The 24,440-nt window shown below is 40.7% G+C and overlaps 1 protein-coding gene across 14 annotated transcripts in view; it reads left to right on the plus strand.

The window, feature by feature from the left end:
- Nucleotides 1–44: 44 nt before the first annotated feature.
- DROSHA (drosha ribonuclease III) overlaps nt 45–24,440 on the plus strand; it is a 111,561-nt gene continuing 87,165 nt past the window's right edge. For 2 of the 14 annotated variants that reach the window (XM_074329030.1, XM_074329038.1), the window contains exons 1-8: nt 47–200; nt 2,377–2,444; nt 4,724–5,557; nt 9,401–9,493; nt 15,301–15,411; nt 15,644–15,875; nt 19,597–19,738; nt 21,573–21,727. In XM_074329030.1, the coding sequence (XP_074185131.1) occupies nt 2,425–2,444; nt 4,724–5,557; nt 9,401–9,493; nt 15,301–15,411; nt 15,644–15,875; nt 19,597–19,738; nt 21,573–21,727 (1,587 nt within the window). In that variant the 5' untranslated portion in view covers nt 47–200; nt 2,377–2,424. Of the gene's footprint in view, nt 205–631; nt 798–1,222; nt 1,350–1,687; nt 1,772–2,376; nt 2,445–4,723; nt 5,558–9,400; nt 9,494–15,300; nt 15,412–15,643; nt 15,876–19,596; nt 19,739–21,572; nt 21,728–24,440 lie in introns of all 14 variants that reach the window. The other 12 variants (XM_074329031.1, XM_074329032.1, XM_074329033.1 and 9 more) reach the window with 12 other exon arrangements.

Genomic DNA, 24,440 nt, shown 5'->3' on the forward strand with positions numbered 1-24,440 from the left:
TTGCTGACGCGCCAATCACGGTGCACAAGGCACAGCGGAGCGCCCCAGAGCTTTCCCTCCCGCGGTCCAGCTTTCTCAGGTTTGCCTTTTAATTATCCGGGTTTCCTGTTCCGGAGGCGCGGGCGGTGCTAAGATCTTGGCGGCTGCACAATAAGCCTGGCTTTGCTCTGACGGCGACCTCGGGACCCGGGAGCCTTTTTGTAGGTAAAAGGGCCACCTTGCGAGTGTTGGGAGAGGGAGCGTTTCCGAGTGTCCGGATTTAAACTTAGGGGCTGGAGGCTGGGGCTAAGGCGAGAGGCGCCTGGAAGTTAGGGTCGGACAGCCCCCACTTCAGATCTGCAGCTAAGGGCAAAGAAGCGACCCTAGGTCCGGATCCCGCAAATAAATAGAAGTGAAAAAAATGAGACTTTTAATTCATTTGTGGAGCGCATGCGCTGGTCCAGGCCTGGGGGTCGCCCACGTCTGGGAGGGGTGGTAGACGGTGAGCCTGGTTGGGGTTCCCAGTCTGGCGGGAGATGCAAACAGGGAAACACGCAATGCAGCCGGAGGAAGATGACCGGCCTGCAGGTTCAACTGGGGAAAGAGGATGTTCTTAAAAATGTGTTCACACTTTGCAACTCTTTCTGCATAGATTCATGTTCCTGGACGTGGTGCATCAGTTTCCCTCAGTTTCCCTGCTTCCAAACAGCGACTTAGGAGTAGGCAGACGGAGAAAATACTTTTCCAGTTGCAGTGAATTCCTTGACTTTTGAATTAAAGTTTGCATCCACAGCACAGCCTGATTATGCCTGTAATAGGTCAGTGTCATAATCAGTGTTTTCAGATAGTCTGTATGGGAACGTCCATGAGGATCTAACAATGAATGTTCAACTGTTACACATTGAGAGTGTTAGTGATCCTGGCTGTTGCCCACTTCTAGGTCCAGAACATTTCTTTGTTTTCCCCTACACCATTTCTATACCTCTTGTGTTTATTGCATTATATAATTTTTTTAAAAAACGGAGGATTCTGAGCTCCTTGAGCCCTGCAGGCTGTGTCTTACACATCCACAGGGCCTGCAATAGTGCCTGTGAATCGATGGAAAGAAGGCCTGTTATTTTGCGTGGTTTGGCTAATGCGAATCTGTTGTGGGTATATGTGGAAGTGAAATATACAGTAGCCACATAGAAACATGTACCATCGGTGAGACAGTAAACGTTTATTGACCACCTACTGTGTGCAGGATGCTCTGCCAGGGGCTGTGAAGGAAACAGAAATGACTATGAATCAACCCATGTCATCAAGGAGCTAATAATCTAGTGGAGGAGTTAGACATGTGCACACATGACTATAATATGGGGCAGTCTCTGGTAAGTGCTGTAAAGAAGTAAGTACAGACTAAGAGCAATGGAAGTCCAGAGGGAATGGGATTACTTCCTAAAGGGAACCAGGACAGGCTTCACAGACGAGGTGGCATTTGACATAGTAGGTAGATGAGTAGAATTCAGTGGACAAATTCATAGTGCAGGAGATTTCAGAAGAGGGGGAGCAAAGAACAAGCTGGGTGATAGTACTTGGTATGTTAGGCAACTGGGAAAACCAGGGATGATAGGTGCTTCACGAGGAGTTAATGGAGGATAAGCCTGGGTTCAGATTGTAGAGGGACTTAAAAAATAAACATGGAGTTTGAATTCGATTCTGTTGGCAGTGAGTAGCTCGTGGTGGCAAGGTCAGCTGTCTATGCCTTAGGTTTCTCAAGAGGGCCTCGGACTGAAGAATAATCATTACTCAGGTATTATTTGGTGCCTACTATTTATTAAGCACAGTGCTGAAACTATTTGCCTGAGCCATTTGAAAACCTACGTTAAGCTTATTTGTAAAACTTTTAGTTAGACTGTCAGAAGATGCTTCTCCTTTAAAGCTTTTTGCACTAGATATTTATTTGAGTTTTTAAAACATTTTGCTGACGTTTACGTATTTGGAAAGTCATTTATGTTCACAACATTTGCCTATGAGAAGAGCTGAGAATGAAAATCAAGGATAGCTATTGTCGTTACAAGATTATAATTATGTTTGAACTCACTGTGAAAGAAGTTAGAGTACAGAGAGGGAGAGGAGAAATGACCCCCCCCCCCAGTCTTTTAGCATATTAGAGATGGAATATGCCCAAATTTTTAGTCTTCTTAGCTACTTATTGTTTCAAGTCAGGGGGACAAGTATTAAGGATATCTTAAAAGGTAATTGTACACTTTAATTCAGGTCAACGTGCTCTTAATTTTGGTATGATAAATGCATTAGAGAATGCAAAATTAGTGTTAAGATAATCGCAGAAATATTTTCTAGCATTATCAGTTTAGGAAACATTTTTATGTCTATTTTATTCTTTCTGTCCTCTAGAGTTTATATTCTCAGTGAAAGATGTGACGTTGATCCAGACAGTACTCCATGATGCAAGGCAATACATGGTGAGTGGTGTGATAGTAATGGCAGGGCTTTTGGGAGAACAGAGAGAGGAGCAAACACTTACCCTGGGCCATGCAGTGTGGGAAGGATTTAGTTATGTGAGGAAAGGGGAAAAAGTGTTCATTTGGGCCACATACATGGCTAGGAATCCACACTAGAGCAGTTAATGGGACAACATAGCCCTGCCCTGATGGAGCTTGCAGCTGAGAGCTGCAGGCAGACAGTATGGATGGAATTAAGTAGTCAGTTGGTGAATTATAATTCTTGTAGGGCCTGCCAAGAAGAAACACAGAGTATGTGAGAGCAGGGAACCTAACTGGCCTGGGGAGTGGAAATAGTGGTTGTAGAAGGTCCATCAAAGGTTTTATTGTAGTAGTTAAGTCACAGATGATGGTGTGAAGTGGATAAACTCGAGAAGTATTGACAAAGCAGAAATGATGGGAATTTTAAAATAAATTTTTAGCTAAAGGGGATAAAGAAGGAAAAGTTGTTAGATTATTCCCTGGTGTGTGACTTGAGGACCAACACATAGCTGGTATTTTGCTGTAAGCATCTTTGCCGCAAGCATTTTTGCTGCAAACATTTTTGCTGCATAACTTATTGGCTATAAGGCTGTTTTGCCATAAAAAAGGTAAAAGAGCAACAAATAAAAGAGGAACATTAAAAAGGGCATAATGAAACATGAAAAAATGAATGACAAAATTGAAAAGACTTTATTGCGAAGTACAAAATATTTGAATACATTTAAAATGTGTGTACAGCTATTGACGGGCGCTGCTGGGGACTTAATGATGGGAGCATAGAGAGGAGCGACAGTCATGCAGAGCTGACCCCCCATTTCCCATAGAATGAAGACAAGTGGTTACATACAACCTACGAGTTTAAATAGCTCCCCTCTCGAGGGTCTTGAGACACGTGCTCCTGCCGTGGTCAGGTAGGAGCCTGACCTGACCTACCATTGACTGGCGGTGCTGTTACTCTATTCAGCATTCTTAGGAAGAGAAGGGACATCTGTTCCTGCCTTGGCGAGGCTACCGCTCTGAGACAGTAGCACAAGCCATGTAGTGGTCCCTGGAGTAGTAATAACGTTTGGAGCAGCCCACCTTCCCTGCCAACACCGGTGCCTGTCACCTGCTAGCTACATGCTCCAGGAACGAGGGGCCCCTGCCAGCAGCCGATACACAGCCGTTAGTTAGAAGGACTGACTGGACTCCATGGAGAACCAGCTTGTGGAAAGGTACACCTCAGCTAAATTTGGTCTTTCTTTCATCTCCCCTTTGCCTAGAACAGTAGTATGGTTAATCTATCATTGGTTTGGAATGTGTTTTTTTAATTGGCTTATTAAGAGACGTTATTCTGTATGCTACTGGCTTATGAAATATTGTTATAAATTATAATTCCTTCAGTGAACCTGTGCTAAGTAAATTATTGGTAAAGACAATCTTAGTCACAGCATAATTTGCCCCGGATAAAACATGAGGCCCAGCTAAGATTTATGTAATAAAAATAGGATTAAGTATGAGAACCTCATCAATGGAGAAATTAAACCAAACCGACAACTTAGCTTAAACATTAAGTCTGCCAAGGGGGGTTGGTCAGTGAAACAAACTAGTCAGCCAAACAGAAAAACCAAATGGTCAACCAGTTATTTTATCTTTTTAAATGGAAAAATTACCTGTGGCCAAATTGTTATGCAGTGACCATGTCTATGGCAAAGATGTCTGTAGCAAGGATGCTATGGAGAAAGTACCTAAAACCTAAACAGTACTGTCTGAGGTAGGGAATGCTAAAACAGGAGCGAGTGGTTGTCATTGAGGGGAAGCTCATTGATTCATTTTAGGACACATTATGTTGAATTTGCAGTCTCTGCTGAGTGGGGAGAAAAGCGAAGACAGGAAGATGCTACTACAAATTAGAAAATGTGGGAGGTGTGGATGGGGTGACATGGTGAGGTCAAGATTTTAGGGGACCTTGAGCAAGGATGTAATAACAAATGGTTGAACAATGGGGGGTTGAATTCATCATTCTGGAGACGGGGCAGTTTTAGGGAGTGACAAGGTCCTGCGAGTGACCGTGGAAGTGCATTGGGTGGCTGAGGCCGGGGAACAGGTGTTTCCTGGCCATGAGGAGCATCAGATATTACAGAGAACTCAGTCTTAGGTGGGTGAAATATTCCAGTGGCCTAAGGGGTCTGTCAGTTGCTCTTAAAGATATTCAGGCATTTGTGAAACCCTGTTTACTTAGTGAGTTTTTTTTTCTCTTTTTCTTTCTTCCAACAAAGCCATAGAATGTCATTCCACCCGGGGCGAGGATGTCCCCGAGGGCGAGGAGGACATGGAGCCAGACCCTCAGCACCAGCCTTCAGGCCCCAAAATCTGAGACTGCTTCACCCTCAGCAGCCTCCCGTGCAATATCAATATGAACCTCCAAGTGCTCCTTCCACCACGTTCTCGAACTCTCCAGCTCCCAATTTTCTGCCTCCACGACCAGACTTTGTTCCCTTCCCTCCCCCCATGCCGCCGTCAGCACAAGGCCCTCTTCCCCCCTGCCCAATCCGACCCCCCTTCCCCAACCACCAGATGAGGCCCCCCTTCCCAGTACCTCCCTGTTTTCCTCCCATGCCGCCTCCGATGCCCTGTCCTAATAACCCCCCAGTCCCTGGAGCACCTCCTGGACAAGGCACTTTCCCTTTCATGATGCCCCCTCCTTCCATGCCCCACCCCCCACCCCCTCCGGTCATGCCACAGCAGGTCAATTATCAGTATCCCCCGGGATATTCGCACCACAATTTCCCACCTCCCAATTTTAATAGCTTCCAGAACAACCCCAGTTCTTTCCCACCCAGTGCTAACAACAGCAGCAGTCCTCATTTTAGGCATCTCCCTCCATACCCACTGCCCAAGGCTCCCAGTGAGAGAAGGTCCCCAGAAAGGCTCAAGCACTATGACGACCACAGGCACCGGGATCACAGTCACGGGCGAGGCGAGAGGCATCGGTCCCTGGAGCGGCGGGAACGCGGCCGCAGCCCTGACAGGAGGAGACAAGACAGCCGCTACAGATCCGATTACGACCGAGGGAGAACGCCATCTCGCCACCGGAGCTATGAGCGCAGCAGGTAAAACCCATGTGGTGGTTAGCGAACTGCAGAGGCCCAGACACAGGCCGTTTCTGTTTGTCAGCAAACCAAACCACAAAGGTCCAGCAGTCCATTTAGTGTATAAAAGGAAAGAAAGCATATTTTGGGCCGTTGTAAAGTGGAACAGACAACTGATGAGAAATTGATGTCAGAAAAAGCCACCTTTGAAAAGCATTCCAAAATCATCAATGTAGATTTCATTTCGATGGACGCTGATTACGCTGCATAATGCAGCTGACATTTTAATGATGATCCAGTGTGCGAGCTTACAGATTTTTTGGCGTTATATTTAATGAGGTGCAGTATGATCATCGTTTCAGGTTACAGCACTTGGATTATTTTGGAATTGGTGATCTGTGTATATTACCAATTAAGAACCAAACTAATTAACAGAAAGCAGAACTTACTTTCTGATGTTTTCAGATAAGTGGAAGTCTGTTGTACATTGTTTCCTTGTGAAATGAAATAATAGTTACACATTATCAAAATTGTAGTTTTCAAAATTGCTTTTGACCTGCCTTTGCTGCACTGAAATTCATACTGAAGAAAGTTGTATTTAAAAAATACTGTTCCATTTCAGATTACATTTTTTTTCCCAAAAGACCAAATGTCTGTATGCACAAGAGAATAAGGTTTTCAGCAGGTGTTCTTAAACAGGGATTCATAGATGCGCTTCTAGAAATGATCCGAAGTGACATGCAAAATTTTATGTGTATGTATGTTTTTTAATAAGTAAATTGGTAGCTTAAACAGCATATTCTCAAGAGGTAGTATGAATATAATACCCAAAAGTCTAAGACCCATTGGTTTAGATGGAAAAATAAAAATACACAGGTGATGGTTATGCTAATATTTACTTGTACCTTCAGTGAACTCTTTATGTTGATGAAGGTTCTAGGTTTTCCACTTAGCAGGCTAGTAATGGTGCTTCTCTTTCTGTGACAATGATCAGTTTACCTTCATTGTCTTGTGGAACTTCTGTGATGAAAACGTTTGAGCCCCCCAAACCAGGTCACTGCATTAGGTGGGTTTGTAGAGAGTTGGTCTTAGCAACTATGCGATCAGTTCACTTTTCAGTTTCCATGTTGTTCTCATGGCTGCCGGTTTGATTGTGACTGAACATTTTGCCAGTAAAATGATGGTGGTCATTCTTAGCCCTGAAGAAAGTGACGAGTGCTTGAAAGGCGTTGGCTGCCTCTTCCTGACCCCAGTGGAAGGGAAAAGGGAATGTGTTTCTTGCAGAGATGACTGATTTCTGGTGAGCTAAAGCTGACTGAGTCGGTAGACTTTTAAATCTTTGCAGCTTGAATTACTGTTCCTCGTCAATTTTGTTCCTCATTATTCTGTGACGGACTAGTTGGCAGAGACCTTTGATAGTTTATTAATATTTTACAATTTAATGATGAAAATCTAAAGTGGAAAGAATTTGTTAATAGTTTGCTTCAGACTTTAAAATGATTATTAATAATCCTCTCTCTGGGGAAACATTTTGCTGCAAACTTCAGTCTTCTGGATAGCATTTGTTTTTCTGCTTTATGGTATTCAAGATAGAGCTGAAGTTTTAGGGTTCTGCTGTAAAATCCTAAATTTTTCCATCCAGGCTTACGCTTGAAGTTATGTGTTTGTAAGAAGACACTCAGATATCTTGTTAACTGAGGTTGTCTATCAGTAAGTGAAATCAAGTGCCAGAAGAATTACTGTTAATCTCCATTATCCTAAACCACAGCTCCTTGACTGTGAGGGGCCTACATAGGCAGGTAGCTCATCTTTCTAAGTGGCCTCCATTTATATTGGAGTTGTTTTATGAAGCTGTACTTGGGGTGTTTGCTCTGGAGCTGCCTTAGTGTCACAGCCACCTTATAATCGGCTCCCTTTGGGGTCTTAAGTAGGGTGTCAGTCATCTGTCTTATATGCAGTGCTTCTGTGCAATAAACGTGAACCATGTGAAGACCTACTATAACTTCTAGAAGTATATTGGAGAAAACCAAAACTTCACAAATTTATGCATTAGATTATGGTAAGTTGATGCAAATTCTATAGTGTCCTCTGCTACCTCGCCCCTTGCTTCTTGGGGTAAGTGAATCTGTCCTTTTTCAAATACCATTTTCCTTCTTTTTCTCCTCCTTAGAAATGTGGTTCAATAATAATTACAGGATTATTTTAGGGCAAACTTTTTCTAGAGAAAATTTGTGAAGAAGTGAATATATGTGTTTGTTATCATGAAAAGTCAAAGTTACTGTGGGAAATGGGAAAAGAATCAGCCACAGATGCAGTGCACTGAGCATGTTGTTGGCAGCGCAGTTAAGGCAGAGGGTTCCCAGCACTGAGTAGTGCTGTAGCACAGTAACTGCTATAGCTGTCTATTGAGGACAATGTGTAGCCGTTGGAGAGCTAGTATTCTGTACCTGAGGAATATCTTAGTGCTCATAAACAAGGAGGAGTCTTTGGAAAAGTAACCCAAACATTGTCTTTCTTGCTTTAAATGGGTTCATCATATAGTGTTACTGATGAGATTTATATCCAAATTGGTCTTTTGAATTCATACCCACCTAGAGGTAGCAGTCATCATCAGCAGTGCTGTTCTTGAGTGCAAAATTCTATTGCCTAGATGTTAAAAAACAAACAAAATTAGGTATATCTTCTATGTAGAGTTTTTATTTGAAAATATAGGTAATCGTTCTTTTCAGCAGCCATGATACAATACAAATTACGTTATATCTTTGTCATGTTGTACTGCTCACTAGTTGGGATTTACTGCCTAAGAGTAGACTGTAATTTTAGAAGTGTGTCAGATAAAGTATGTAGAATCCTGTACTCTGGCTACTTTATTTTGGGCAGCTGCTGTTTGCCTGAGGCGTTATGTATATGTCAAAAGTATATTTTTCAAAGGAGTCTTCCTTGAGGAAGTGTTGATCTTTAAGTGAAAGAAACAATTCTCGTTTTGACATGTAAGCAGTCACGGATCTCTCTGTCAGTTTTTTAAGTTTTGATTTCAGTGTATTTTCATTTCTTCTTTTTGGCTATAGGTTGTGGGATATTTTTGAGTTCATTTTTAAAGTCTTTTTGCTGGACTCAGGCTAATACAGCATTTTTTTTTTTTCATTCTAAGATTGGGTGGTTATTTCCCTTAGATTTGTGATTCAAACACACTGGAATTCTGATTTTTGTTCCAGATATTCGTTGTACTTATTAAATTATTATTAAGTTTTCCCAGTTTTACATAGGGAGATTTTAAAATTCTTCATTCTATTTTTACATTGAGTAACCTCAGAGTCTCCATTTAGAGTTTTTTGTAGATAAAAATAACATTTAAAGGCAAAGTGACTTATAGTCTCTTGGCAGTTAGTGATAGCTAGAACTACAGCTCAGACCTATAACCTGTGTAAGTTTAGAACTGTTTCATTGTAGAACATCATGCTAATCTTTACTATAAAAGCTTTACTTTGCATTTATTTGATGGATGAATTTGGGAGTTTCCTAGATATCAGTAGACAGTAGAACCCTTTAAAGTTTTCCGTGTAGGTTAAATAACCAAGTATTGGCTGCTTGGAAGGTCTTTATAGATTATGATAAAATTCCCTTTGTTGCTTAGCATCAAGTATGATTTCTTTCTGTAAAGAAAACAAGTTAGTTAACTTCTGTAAAGTGAAAAGCCCCTTTAATCGTCTAACAATTGAAGGATGAATAAAAGTGTCCCATAGAGAATAGTACCTGAAAAATCCTTAGGCGAGGTCCATTTATTTAGAAGATGAATTCAGGGAAAAGAGATGGTGTTTTTGAGTCTTTCTGTTGAAAACAGCTCTGTGTATTAATTCCTTTAAGAGAGCGGGAACGGGAGAGACACAGGCATCGGGACAGCCGACGGTCACCATCTCTGGAAAGGTCCTACAAAAAAGAGTATAAGAGATCTGGAAGGTAAGCAAGGAGTTCACACTGAAAGAAGTCAGAAGATTATCTCCTTGAATTCAGATTTTGTGCTTATGCAAATTATCGGCCAAGTCTTCAACGTAGCCTACGAGTCTTCCCAAATGCCCCATGAAAAGCTAAAGCAGCAGTAACTTAAAAATCTTTACTTTCAAGATGTGTTGATTAGGCACAAGGAAATTTCTTGATAAATTTGCAAAAATTAGAAATTATACAGGCCACTTTTTCTGACCTCAATTGCTGTAAAAGTATACATTAATAATTCAAGTTTTTTTTTAAAAACCTTACAAATTCATAATTATGTCTTTAAATGTACTTTTTTTTTTAGAAAAAAACCAAATTGCAGGTATACTTTATTTAGAAAAATGATATTGAGATTGCTATAAACCAGAATTACAGGATGTAACCAATTCTATACCGAGAAGTAAAATTCATGGTCTTACGTAATGGTTATTAAGAATAGCACTCTGGAGTATGACAGATTTGGGGTCAATTATCAGTTCTCCCAACTTTGGTTTTGGGCAGTTATCTAACCTTTTTAAGCTTTAATGTCTTTGTCTAAAATAAGGACTGTTATACTTACCATGAATGGTGAATATTTATTGAGATAATACATGTAAAATACTTAGAACTGGGCCCAAAGTTAGTAGCAAATAAATGATAACTATATGTATATAATTATTATTTGATTATTTGGTTCTAGAAATTGGTAGAGTATAATAAAAGCAGGAAAAGGTATTCAAAGATAAAATAAATTAATGAAATAGAAAACACAATAGCGTTATAACAATACTACCATATTTCCCCGAAAATGAGATCTAGCTGGACCATCTAATGTGTCTTTCGGAGCAAAAATTAATGTAAGACCCAGTCCTACTTTAATATAAAACCGCGTATAATATGATATAATACCAGGTCTTATATTAATTTTTGCCCCAAAAGATGCATTAGAGCTGATGGTCCAGCTAGGTCTTATTTTCGGGGAAACAATGGTATTTGTAAACAAATGCAAATTTCTTTGAAAGGTCATACAATTCAAAAAGTAGCAAAGCAAGAGAAAAACATACATTCCATTAAGTATGAGAAAGAATGTATCATTATAGGAATGAAGGAGATTTAAAAATTATAATGCATTAGTATTAAGTACAGATATTTTATTTAAAAAATTGTAAAACTTGGATGCGATAGGTTGATTTTTATGAAACCAAAATTTAGAAATTTCACACAAGAAGCAGAAAATTTTAATAGGCCAATAACTGGGGAAAAAATTGAAAAAGTTGAATTTGTAAAAGAATTTGTAAAAGAGTTTTTAACTGTTCTAGAACACTGAAGAAGATGGACGGAAAGTCCAGCTCATGCTGTGTTATCAGAAAAACTCAAATGGCAAAACCTAACCAGTGAAAAGAAAACTAAAATACAGTCTTTCTTATGAATATGGATATGAAAATACTGATCGTGGACTAACAAGTTGTTTTCTGTAGTGTGTTAAAAAAAAATGAGAGTTTCTTCCGAAATGGCATGGACAGATAGGTTAGTATTAGGAAATATGCAACTAATCCTTCGTGTGAAAATCAATAGAATTTTCTGAGTACCTGCCTATTAGGTATTTTTCAAATAAAATCAGAATTCATTTCTGAGTAGAAACTTTGGTATACTGGGAATATCAGCGCACTTCATCATCTTCATCATGATGGAGGGCTTTATCTCATGATGAACATGATCAACACCATCTCAAAAGAACCAGATTTAATGCTGCAACCTTATAGGCCTTCCCATACAAGTTAGGAAAAACACAAGGAGGCCCCATTGCCTATCACTCACCTAACATTGTATCACTTAATCAACAAGCAAAGGAAAACATTGTATCACTTAATCAACGAGCAAAGGAAAACATTGTATCACTTAATCAACAAGCAAAGGAAAACATTGTATCACTTAATCAACAAGCAAAGGAAAACATTGTATTACTGTGTGTCCTAAGTATTGTACTGGTGCAAGTGATACAGTCATTAGCAACAGCCTCTACTTTGCAGGAACATGACAGTTAAGTGCTGTGAGAAATGTTCTTGATAGAGCAGTGACATGTTGCTCTGGGAACACAGCAGTGAAAAGCAGTCTAGGATAGTCATAGAGAAATTGACATTTTATAGATACCTAAAGTATGCAGAGGACTGCATTAGGGGAGGGGGGTCGTAGGGGAACAGAAAAGAGCATGTGTGAAGGTTGCAGTGTGGAGAAATGCTATGAGAAGGTCAAGCCTGGAGGTCGGGAAATGAGTTTAAAATCCTTTTGTAGTAATTTGTGAAAGAAGTGATTGTGCCTAGACCTGGGCAGTGGTAATGGGAAAAAGCAGAGGTAATTAGAGGTGGTGACTAGATACCTAGATAGTCAGTAGGACTTGGTAACTGATAGTGAGGGAAGAAGTCTCAACAGGCTTCAGCTGAGGTCTGTTATCCCTGTTGAGGGTGGGGAACACTAAGGAAGAAGAAGAGGACAGGTTCATTTTGGGGCATGTGGAGTTCGAGTATCTGACAGACAACTGCATGGATTTGTGTGGTGGTTAATTGGATATCCAGGTGTCAAATTCAGAAAAGAGATCCTGGATGGAAATACTAAATGCCATGGATTAGACGGGATTCACTAGGAAGAGTTTGTTCAGTGAGAAAGGGCGTGAGGAAGAGACAAGGATAGGAAAAAAGCCAAGGTGTTGTGTTGGTGGAAATCATTGAGGACCCATTTGAGGCTGATGGCTTGTAATGTAAAGTGCTGGGAACCTCTTCAATTTAGTGGTTTCTTCTCCATGTTCAGTTGCTTGTGGAGAAGGCAGAGACTTTGATTCTGTGAGTTCTACCTAGTACAGTAGATGAGAAAATAAAAATTAGAGATGTAAATATTGAAAAGGAGGAAAAGTTATCATAGTTTGTAATAAAGCATATTATTAGGAAACAATTTCGAGCTTGGATTTTGAAATTTGAAATGCCAGAGACATTTACCTATAAAAGATACCCTGTTTTGAAATGCTCCTCAAAGAGTTAAAAAAAGAAAAAAAGGATATAGTAATTGATGTTCACAACAGACAACCCTGACCATCCATCATTCCGTATACCTGCCTGAAGGGGATGGGGTGAAGCTGTCTTTTGCCCGTGTTTCTTGGTAACAGTAAACATTTAGTGGGATTTTTAGTACATGTCAAAATGTCTGTGACAAACATCTATATTAGCGTTTACCACTCACTAGCTTTGTGATATTGGGCAAATGACATAATTTCTAATTCTGTTTCCTCTGTAGGGGATGTTCATAGCCGCCTCATAGGGTTCTTGGAAGGATTAAATATGAGTGTCAGTGAAGTGCTTAGCAGAGTCTCGGGCTGGCAGTAAGCACCCAAAACAAACAAAACCGCACCACTGGGCACTAAGTTGCCATTATTAGCTAATGTTATCAGGAAAATTCAAGTGGATCAGCAAAGAGACAATGAGAATTAACTCACTGAGGTTGACATTTATAAAATAAGCATGCCAAAATTAATAGCCTTCACAAATAAACCAGGAATACCTACTGAGAAAATGTAATGGAAAAAAAAATATTGATTCGCTGTAGAAAACTTAAATCAATTAAAATTAAATGTTAATAAATTTAAATATGTAGATCAATGGGAAGAAAACATAAATGTAGCTGATGACAGGGAAGGTGATATAAATGAATGGAGGGCATGCCATAGTCCCATAGTAGAATTGGAAGATAGTATTGTAAGAATACCAGTTTTGTTTCAAAGTAATCTATGATTTTTATGTAACCAGTTGAAGTGTGAGTTTTAGAACTTCATAAGGAGTCAGATTCTTTGGAATAGAGGTGAGAATAATGAAGAAAAATTATCATGCAGCTTTAGTAGTATAAAAATGTTCTGTAAACACCTAAGAAAACAATTTGATGTGGGTATAAATAGATCAATGAAATATACTGAGCAACATTCAAGTAAATGTAAAAATTGACATCTCCCATAAAGTTGTTTTTTCAGATCAGAGGAGAAACAGGACAATTGGCAAGCCATGTGGAGGAAAAAACTGCAATTAAATTTCTGCCTTAGATCTTGGAGAGAGAGAGAGTAAAAAAATTTACTGTTAAAAGTAAATGAAGAAAATAGAAAATATTTAATCTCGAGATGGGAAAGGATTACAAGCATAACACTAAAGAGGACTCATACATTAAAAAATATGTAGATTTGGCCATATGAAAGTTATATGTAGCAATAAGCAGATAGAATTAAAAGGAAAACAAAAAACTGAAAAAGGTTATGTTACATATGACAGAAGTAGGGTGGTTATCTTACTAAAAGAGTCTTTCAGTAAATAAAAAGGACTACAATCCTAATTTAAAAAATATTGGCACAGCATATAGCTGGGAAGTTCATAAAAGAAGTGCACGTGAAATGTATCATTTCAGTAGTGATAAAAAATTGCAAGTTGAATTAAATGAGACACTTTTTTCATCAGAATGGCAAATATTAAAAATATCATGTTGACAGGATATGTGGAAATGGGAATTCAATATGGTTTTGATGGTAGTCTAGCATGGCGCTACCTATCTGTAGAGAAGACTTAAGAAAATGTACATGCACACTGTTTGAAATAACCTGGCAGGTGTTCAGAGATCAAATGTGTTCATGACAGCATTGGTTACAATGGCAAAAAAAAAAAAAAAAAAATGGTAACAACCAAAATGACTGATCGGATTTGTTCAATTATGGTATATACATATGAAAGAATAATATGCATTTATTAAAAATGGTTCAGTTATAGATGTATTAAAATATTAGAAAGGTGTTCCTGATTTACCACTGAGTAAGGGCAGTTGCTTTGTTAAAGCTTGTATAGATTTATTTATATATTTATATGTTTCAACACATTTGTGAAATAGTGGTTCTTTGTGTTGTGTTATGGTGATTTTTGTTTTAGTTTTGTTAATGCTTTATTTATTTATTTGTTTGCAGTGAACATACAGAGGGTGCCAAAAAAAATATGTACACATAATGGCACTCTGTATATACGTTTTACTTTGCAGTAACTTTTTCTGGTAACAAAGCTAATGATGTACACTGTAACATTTAGATGTTATATCAATAAGTAATATATATAATCTTTCTAGTTACCCACCCCTTCCCCCGATGTATACACACCTAACACACTCACACTTTTCCTTTCATAAAATTAGAAGTTAGTGGTAGAATTGATGGAAAGAGTTAATTTGTGACTTTGATCCAGCTGTAAACTTTCTTGGATAATAGTAACTGTTAGTGGAGCCACAGAGGCTGCCAACGTAACTTGAATAAAGCGGTTACTCTCCTTGGCTGGATTCTTAAGATCTGTATGGTTCCACCTAAATTTCTTGGGCTTAAATGAAAATCTGTCCTATGGGTTCTTCCCTCCAAGAGCATCCATTGGATGGGCTTTTGCAAATTTCAGACTCCAGAAATTCAAGGAGATAGAGTTGTTTTTACGATTTTTTAATTAAGTTAATATTATTAGTATTTGTGGGGATCAGAATTACGCAAAGTCCTGGTTCATGAAGTAGTAATATCTGACTGAGCTTCCAGAGAGATGTGGAGGGATGACATAACAGTTCATTTTTGGATTATGGTCCTCAGGCTAAACTTAGGGCCAAGTTGAGACCATGTTTGTGAAGCCTTTTTTTTTTTTTCTTAGCAAAGCAGGATGTGGAGGTCTCAAAGCTAGTGTTCTCATTGCTGAAGTTGTCTATACGTGGAGATTTCCAAGTACTTCCCAAGTATCTTTCTCTTCTAGGAATTATGGTTTACCAGTTGTTCCTGAACCTGCTGGATGCACACCAGAATTACCTGGGGAGATTATTAAAAATACAGATTCTTGGGCCCCACCCCCGGAGACTGTGAATCAGTAAGTAGACCTGGGGTAGGGCCTGGGAATTTGTATTTTTAAACAAGTAACTTCAGGTGATTCTGATGCCACCAGACTGGTGCTTGGGACTCGCTGGTTGAACAAAAGTAAAGATGGTGGTTTCGCATGGCATTTTTATTTTAGGTGAAAAATGAACGGAACAGGTGAAGTAGTATGCTTTTACAATAGAAAGACATTTTTAATAATTAGCCTCCTTCGCCTCCTTTTGAAGTCGCTCCCCAAGTAGGGAGAAGAAGAGAGCGCGTTGGGAGGAAGAAAAAGACAGATGGAGCGACAACCAGAGCTCTGGCAAAGAGAAGAATTATACCTCAATCAAGGAAAAAGAGCTAGAGGAGACGCTTCCTGACAAAAATGAGGAAGAAGAAGAAGAACTTCTGAAGCCTGTGTGGATTCGCTGTACCCACTCAGAAAACTACTACTCCAGTGACCCCATGGATCAGGTGGTACGTCTGAAGTAGGACAGAGGCTATAGACCAGGGTTTCTCAACCTCGCAACTACCGGCATTTTGGGCTGGAGAATTCTTTGTGGTGGGACCTGCCCTGTGCCTTGTGGGACGTTGAACTGCATCTCCGGGCTCTATACTACATGCCAGTAAAGTCCCTCCCCAGTTTTGGTAACCAAAGCTGTCTTTAGACATTGCCCAGTGTCCCCTGGGGGACTCCCCCCCACACCCCGTTTGAGAACCAGTATTGTAGACAAAAGTTGTGTTACATAGGCAAGAGTGCAGTAGATTAATTAAAGTATCTCTTTGTTCTGCATTTTTATGACACTGCTAGTTCGATACTAGTCGTATTGTAAGCTCTCACTTTTAACTACTTTATGCAGTTTGTGGTGTGTGTGTGTGTGTGTGTGTGTGTCCCAAAATGGGAAATAAGCAAGAATTTGAGTTGTCCCCTACAAGTGTGTCCTTGACCGAAGAGAACATAGGACGTCTCTTGTGCATATCTGCTGGTTTGTGGAGTGGCAGGTTGGTCACCCTTAGTGGGGTTTTAGACACTCAGCACACATGCTGCTTGAGACAGGGCTCCTGGGGCTTAGCACACCTGTATTCTCAGTGCTGTGATGGACTCCGCGATCTCCGTATGCTCGTTTCTCTTCCCCTTTTCTTTCTTCCATCTCCATTTTACTGCTTGACACTCGCTTGTTGTACTCTCTTTTCTTCCCAACAGGCGTTGTGCCTCCATCCCAGTAATTTAGGCACATTTGCCACAGGATAGACACACAGTAATGTTCATTGATTAAATGAAAGAGAAAGGAAAGAATATCCCCAGATTTGGGACACATGAGCTTGGAGATGTTAGATTTAGTGCATGGGGTCAGATAAGAGCGTTCTGTTGTTTGGAATTTTGTGAAAATAGCTTTTACTCGGACTGAATCCTTATTTGTGGGGACTCACCTGTGTTTGGAAGAAACCTCTCATAGGGTGTGATACTGTACTTGAAAAATTAGAGCAGGATTTTAAGTCATAATTCATATAATCCAGGGAAGGGAAGGCTCGCATGCCAAACCCTCTGATGGTACCAGAACTTCACTCCATGCTTCTCGTGTTACATTGTTTAACCCTCAGACCATCTCTGGAAAGAGTGTATTTGTCAGTGAAGAACGTTGCTGTAAGTACAGTCGTGCACTGCATAGCGGCAGTTTGGTCCGTGATGGGCTGCATGTATGATGGTGGTCCCGTAAGAGTCTACGGAGCTGAAGACTGTCGCCTAGTGACTTTGGAGCCATCGTTACATCACAGTGCAACGCATTACTCACGTGTTTGTGGTGATGCTGGTATAAATACACCTGCTGAGCTGCCAGTTGTATGAAGTACAGCGCACACAGTGATGGACAGTACATAGTCCTTGGTCATGACAGTGAACGACTCTGTTACTCGTTTATGTATTTACAATACTATCACTATACTTTTAGTCTTATTTTAGAGTGTACTCTTTCTACTTTAAAAAGTGTTACATTGGCGGCAGCCCTATGTGTCTCGTGTTTTCTGCGTCTCTTGATCGCGTCATTTTCTCCTGTGTTTCCTTTAATCTCACGTTATTTTATATGGTAACATGCTCTACAGGCTTGTAGCCTAGGAGCAAAGGGCTGCACCATGCAGCCCAGGTAGATAGTAGGCTGGACCGTCCAGGTGTGTGTCAGTGCACTCTGTGATGTTCATACACCACAGAATTGCATAATGGTGTGTTTCTCAGAACGTGCCTCCAAGGTCATGCTGCGCAAGGCTGTAATAGTACTTGACTCATCAAGACTGAAATGAGCCGAATTATTTTTCTCAACAAGATGTCTGGAGGGAGGTGGTGGCCAGGGTTTGTTCAGTGGCTCAGTGATGGCAGGGCTTTAGGTTGGCATCTGCTGTCTTTCGGAGCATCCCCCACAGTTGCAGGGTGACTGCAGACGCTCCAGGCATCGCGCCCTTACACACCTCTGTCTTTACTCACCAGACACGGGAGGCAGAGGGCAGTGTTGGGTGAGTCTTCCTCTAGTAACTTGGCCCAAGTTCCCTCGATCTCTTCTCCCATCTCTTCTCCAGAACTGCATCACTTGTCTTCCTCAGGGATTCATTTTGTGTCGCTGCCATAACAAATTACCAGAAACACGTACATTTATTATCGCACGGTTCTGCAGGTCACAAGTCATACTTGGGTCTCAGTGGCTAATTCACGGTGTCTACTGGAGAGAATTTATTTTCTTGCTCATTCATATTGTTGGTGAGTTCAGTTTCTTGTGTCTGTATGTTTGAAATCCTTGTTTCCTTGCTGGCTGGCAGGTAGGGGCTATTTCCCGCTTCTAGAGGCCATGTACGTTCCTTGGTTCATGGACCCTTTCCTTCATCTTCAAAACCAGCAGTGTGGTCGAGGTCTTCCGTGCTTTGAAGATCTCCTGCCTCTTCTTCTGTTGCACCTCTGAGTCTCTGCTTTTGGGAAAGGGTCTCTGCTTTTAAAGGCTCTGATTATATTGGGTCCCCCCCAGATAATTCAGGATAACCTCCCCATCTCAGATTCTGTACCTCAAACACATCTGCAAGCTCCTTTCTGCCATGGAAAGTAACATTCAGTGTCCAGGGAATTAGGCGGGGATGTCTTTTGGGGGTTGGTGTGGGGGAACCAAGGTTGGTGTGGCTCAGCTTACTTCCCTGAGACCAGAAGTTCTCTGCCCCGAATCTGAGAGGAATCATGGTTGTGTTGCAAGGCAGAAGGGCACAGTGGCTGCTCTAAGTATTATTATTCTTAAAACAAAACAACAGAATTGAAGTTACTGAGCTTCAGAGCATTTGAACAGCAGATCCTTTTTGTCTGTCATTTTTATGGGTGTATTGAAACTGCAGTGTAGAAGGAAGGCTGAAAAACCAGAAGCCCAGCATCCGCCTTTGTGTTTTGTCCTCTGGCGCAGGGAGGTGGTAAGAATGTCACCGCGATCCTAGCAGCACCAGTGTCAGTAATGAGGTGGGGCTGAGGGAAAACAATTACATCCTTGTGGGGTCACTGCAGATTTTATGATTTGCTTTAATTTTCTTTTCACATCGGAAAGGTCTGGTCCTTATATTTTGAAAATTACTAAATAAGTCAAAGAGTATGGACATTTAAAACGATTTTCAACCTGTGGGGTGGGGGAGAGTGCGGAACAGTGGAGAACTTCCTCTAGGAATGTATTGCAGAACCCTGTTTGTGGGGGGAGAGAGAGAGAGAGCGAGAGAGCGAGAGAGCGAGAGAGAGAGAGAGAGAATGAATCCCTGTGTTTATGGGGGGGGGGTTTGTGTGGGATATATAGATATTTCGTTTTGATCACCGGATTAATGTGAAAGATAGACTGTCAGTGATATTTTAGCAGGGGCAGTGTATGCTTCCTAGAAGGGTGTCGGGTATTTTGAATGCTCAGGGGGTCATGATCTTTTTGTCCTATCAAAAGGGCAAAGATAAACAGTTCTAATGGTTTTGAATGTTGGCAAAATGCCCCTTCCTGTGAGCACCGTGTCAGCCAACAGTGCGAACGATTCAGAACATCATGCCAGCACGGGGCATTATGTTTTTAGTTGTCTGTTATTGAGGGTTGAAAAATAGCACCTTCCTGTTACAAATCTTTTATTACTTGTGAGGTCTTAGGTCTCTTTGGTATGACTACTTTTAATATAGTTTCTAATACCGATCCTTTATTTTTCAAAGGGAGATTCTACTGTAGTTGGAACAAGTAGGCTCCGTGATTTGTATGACAAATTTGAGGAAGAGTTGGGGAGCCGGCAAGAAAAGGCCAAAGCTGCCAGACCTCCATGGGAACCTCCGAAGACGAAGCTAGACGAAGATTTAGGTGAGTCAGAGGTTCACTAGACCAAGACCCTGTGCTCTTTTATTTTTGCTTAATCCCGGATTTTGGGTGTGTCCTTGAGAGTCCCAAATTGAAATTTCCTCTTTTCCATTTTATTTTCCTTAATTACAGTCAAGGAAAACACATAGCAATGGAACTTCCTTCTTTTTTATCTTAGTTTTCCTCAATTAGGAGATCTCCTTTGCAAGGCACGCTAACGGCTGTGTCCCTTGTGGAATTGTCTAGTTTCAGATTCAGAAGGGCCCCTCATCCAGCCTCCCCCCACAAGCAGGAGCCTGTTCCCTGTGCATTGTGCCTCTCCCAGGCAGGCATCCCCTCGTGGTCCCGTCCACTGCCAGTGGGATCCTGGTTTGCTGAGAAAACACCGGCCATAGCCCAGCTCTGTTCGAAGGTTTCTCTCTCCTCACATAGACAGTTTCCATAAGTTTCTCATCTGTTGGTCTATTTTTTATGTGTCTGAGGTTCCAAGTAGCTTCTGAGATCTTTGAGGATAGAAACTGCTTTTATACTGCTTTGTGTTGTTAGCCCCTAAGAGAATGCTGTCTGTAGATGTGACGTTCTGTATGCCTTTTCCTGCACGTTCTCTGGCTTGCCTCTGCCCACCCTCATTGTGTCTCCATGCGGACCCGCAGTCTCCGTGGTGGGTAAAAGCACTCACTGATCCAGCTGGCCTGGGTTCCAATCCCTGCTCCACCACTTGACATGGGACCTTGGGCAAATGTTTTCATTTCTCCGTGCCTCACTTTTCTCATCTGTAAAAGAGAGAGGACGATAGCATCTTTCTCGTGCAGTGCACTCAAAAACACAACTGTGTAAAGGTTGGATTTTATTACTGTGTTGTACTATGTTAATCTCTTGTAAGGTTAATCTAAGTTCTAGGTCTGTTGTTTTTTTTAAATTGTGGTGAAATACACATAACACAAAATCCATCTTTTAACCATTTTTAAGTGTGCAGTTCAGTAGTGTTAAGTATATTCACATTGTTGTAAAATCTCCAGAACTCTTTTTATCCTGCTAATCTGAAACTATACCCGTTAAACAGCAACTCCCCATCCCTGCCCTCCACCAGTCGACTTTCTGTCTCTATGAATCTGACTACTCTAGGTACGACGTATAAATAGAATCACACAGTATTTGTCTTTTTGTGACTGGCTCATGTCACTTAGCATAATTCTCAGTCTCTTTTTATCCAGTCCCTTCCAAGGACTAATACCTTTTATTGCTACTATTGAGAGAAAAAAAATTAAACTCTTCCTTCAGTCTGGCAGTCCCGACACTTCAACCCCTCATCTCCCTGTATTTTTATGTGGGGCCTTTGCCCCAGCCAGAGTCCACCCAGGCCCGTGCCTCTGTGCTTCTGCCTGCAGTGCTCCATCTGTGTTGCTTTCCTCTCACCTCCTCAGCGCAGCCCCCCTCTCCCCCCCGCCTGGGTCATGTACATCCCTGCCAGGAAACCGTCGGTGATTTTTCCAGATTGGGGGGACATGCGCTTTTCTGAATTGCTGCACCTTTTTAAATGTGAAACCCCACACTGCCACTGTGGTTTGCATTTTCTCTGGCATTGTTCGTTAAGTCTTTTTCTGTGAAAACTTTGTTTGCTTCCCCAGCTAGATCGTGACTTTGTGTTATGGGCTATGTTGTTTTTCATGGTGTTGCTTGGCGGAGTCCTTGGTGCAGAGTAGGCACTCGGGTATCTGCTGAAAGCGTACACAGCTGTCCTTACATTTAGAGGTCTGGTCATTTGCAAGTCTTGACATAGAACCACCTCGTGAACTTCTTTAACTTCTCTCCATGTTTTTCCTTTCTCCTCTATTAGAAAGTTCCAGCGAATCTGAGTGTGAGTCTGATGAGGACAGCACCTGTTCTAGCAGCTCAGATTCTGAAGTTTTTGACGTCATTGCGGAAATCAAACGCAAAAAGGCCCATCCTGACCGACTTCACGATGAACTTTGGTACAACGACCCAGGCCAGGTGTGCATGTTTTTATGCTCTTGCTGTGCAGGTTGCACACCCACACGTCCGTCACATTTATGACTCCAGGCTCAGGATGCATGTTGGCTGGTATCGAAACAGAATTTGCCTCTCAGGGTTAGGGTTAGGTTAGGGTTAGGTTTAGGGTTAGGGTTAGCTCTCAGGGCTGGGTGTTGTTCCTCAGAGTTCAGCTCCAAAGCAGAAGCACCACAGCAACTGTTCCCTAAATCGTTTTTGACGATGTTGGTAAATCCTGTGTTAGGGAGCCCGATAATGGCGCTGGCTCATGAAACTTACAGTGAACAGAAGGAGACAAATGGTAGCACGAGGCAGAGAGGACTCGGAGGTCTTTCTAAAAGCAGTTCATCTGGAAGGTATTTGGCAGCAACATAGTAAACAATGTCTTCAGTCCTATAAGACTTCGTATTTCTTAGTTGGTAATAGGTACATTTCCTTATAAGTTCTCTTCCTTGTTAAGCATGTTTGAGCTAATGATGGCATAACTGGACATATTTTTATTTCTACTTAGTGTTTTGTTATGAAGTAATACATAATGCAAAATAATATTTCTATAAGAGATTTGTATTTTACACATATACAATACATACATAGTATCTTTAATGCGTATGAAGTTATTAAGTGCAATAAAATACGTACCTATAAAAAATAATTTAAATTTTATAGTTTGCAAATAAATTCATACCATTCAATGTTAATTTGAATGTTTTTCTGGCACTTGTATCTAAATTTTTTTTTCTTCGTAGAATTAATATAGTTAGAATGCCTGACAGATGTACTTTGTGGTCCCTTTTGCTCCCTTGGGATTGAGCAGAAATGTTTACAATTGTCAGTGAATTTTGAAACTTACTTTGATATATTAATCATGTATGTGTTCTCTTTAAATAGCTTTAGTAAGTTATAATTCACATACCTTATAATTTGCATACTTGAAGTGTGTAATTCAGTGTTTTTTAGGATATTCACAGGATTGTACAACCACTATTATAATCTAATTTTAGAGCATTTTTATCTTCCCTGAGAGAAATCCCATGTCCATCAGTTGTCATTCCCTTCCCCCATGTGGTTTTTTTACTGGACTGTACCTACTCCTTGGTTTCTGTGGGTTCTTATTCCTGTCAGGGATTAACCAGGGCCTTCTACACACTCTCACCATTCTGTTTCCTAGATTGGGTTTTGTGTCCTCTGTACAGCTGAGCTTTATAATGGGCTGATCTGCATTGGGGCCCAGACCCTACGAAAAGGCAGGACTGTAGGATGTCTGTCTGCTCCCCAGGAAATCAGTGACCACTAAGTGATTTTTCCACATTTTCCATCACAAGTTGTGACCAGCATTAGAAGTGTGCTGTGACTTTTGAGGGAATCCATTATATCTCTGTTTGCCAGCTGTTACTTCGGATAATATCTTAACATGATATTTTTTTTAGGTAACAATGTTATTCCTCTGCTGTGCAACCTGGAGCTTTAGATTTCCCAAAAGGATAAAGAAGGTTATAGTTTTCTCACGTTACTATTTCTCTTCAAAGTGTTATTGAGATATTTTCATTGGACACAAGGAGTGAAAAATCCTTAGCCCTGTAAAGAACTCTGTGTGTGTGTGTGTGTGTGTGTGTGTATCTGTGTGTGTCTGTGTGTGTCAGTGTGTGTGTGTATAAATGTATATATGTGTTACAATACTTTTTTTTTTTTTTAAACAAAGAAAGTAAGAGATGGGACTCCACTTCCTCTGTCTCCAGACTGATGCTCTAGTCTCCTGTTTGATTCAGGATTGCCATTTATATTGAATAAACTGATGAAACTGGCTTTTAAGGCCCTTTAAGATTTTGCCCTCAGTTCTGCTTCTGTGGTCCTTTGGATCGCTTATGATCCATTTACATGGCTCTCATGTTCATGGAACATAACATACGCTTTTTTCCATCTCTTTTTTTTCTCATGCTGGTGCCTCGTGTAGAGTAGCCATCTTCTTTTTCTGTCCTGTTCAGCCCTTCACATGTTGTCTCTTTGAGGACAGTTGTATCTCCATCTGGATTGATCTTTTTTCTTTAAAATTACTAAGCACATCGTATGTATGTTATTTCTTCTGTCTAGAATAAATATTCCTTGAGTACAGCAGGTCCTTGAATAATGCTGTTTTATTCAATGTCGTTTTGTTACGATGTTGAGATGCCGTTGGAACCTAACTCGTGTTTATATCAGTTAGCCTGTGGTACAGTGTGTTTTGTTATGTCGTTTTGCTGCAGTTCAAAGAACCTGTTTGACTGTGATGTTAAGTGAGGACTTACTGTATGCAGACCCTGAACTGCTGATCACCTTTTCTACCCCCCAGTGCTTAGCTGTCATCATTCTACCTAAGAGGCAGTCAGGCATTACTCACTTATTGAATCATGGGGGTGGAGTTCACTGGCAGTGACATGAATTCAGGTGAAAAAACAGCCATAGACTCACCTGATTAGTGTTGAAAGTATTTTGGGTTGGTTCTAGTAGGCATTTTCTTCTCTCTGCTTTGACACCTTTAGGTTTCTCTTTTGAGAACATATAATCTGCATGTCACCTTCAAAGCATTCTGTGTGTTTCTTCAGTAAATAAAATATACTTTTCTTTTGCAAAAGAGTCATTTTCCCTGAAATAAGAAATAGGAGCAACATACTGAAGAGCGATAGGAGAAGATGGGGGCCAACAGTGCGCTGACACTGAT

Source organism: Rhinolophus sinicus, linkage group LG03 (genome assembly GCF_036562045.2).
Source record: "Rhinolophus sinicus isolate RSC01 linkage group LG03, ASM3656204v1, whole genome shotgun sequence".
In the NCBI taxonomy this organism is placed as follows: Eukaryota; Metazoa; Chordata; class Mammalia; order Chiroptera; family Rhinolophidae; genus Rhinolophus; species Rhinolophus sinicus.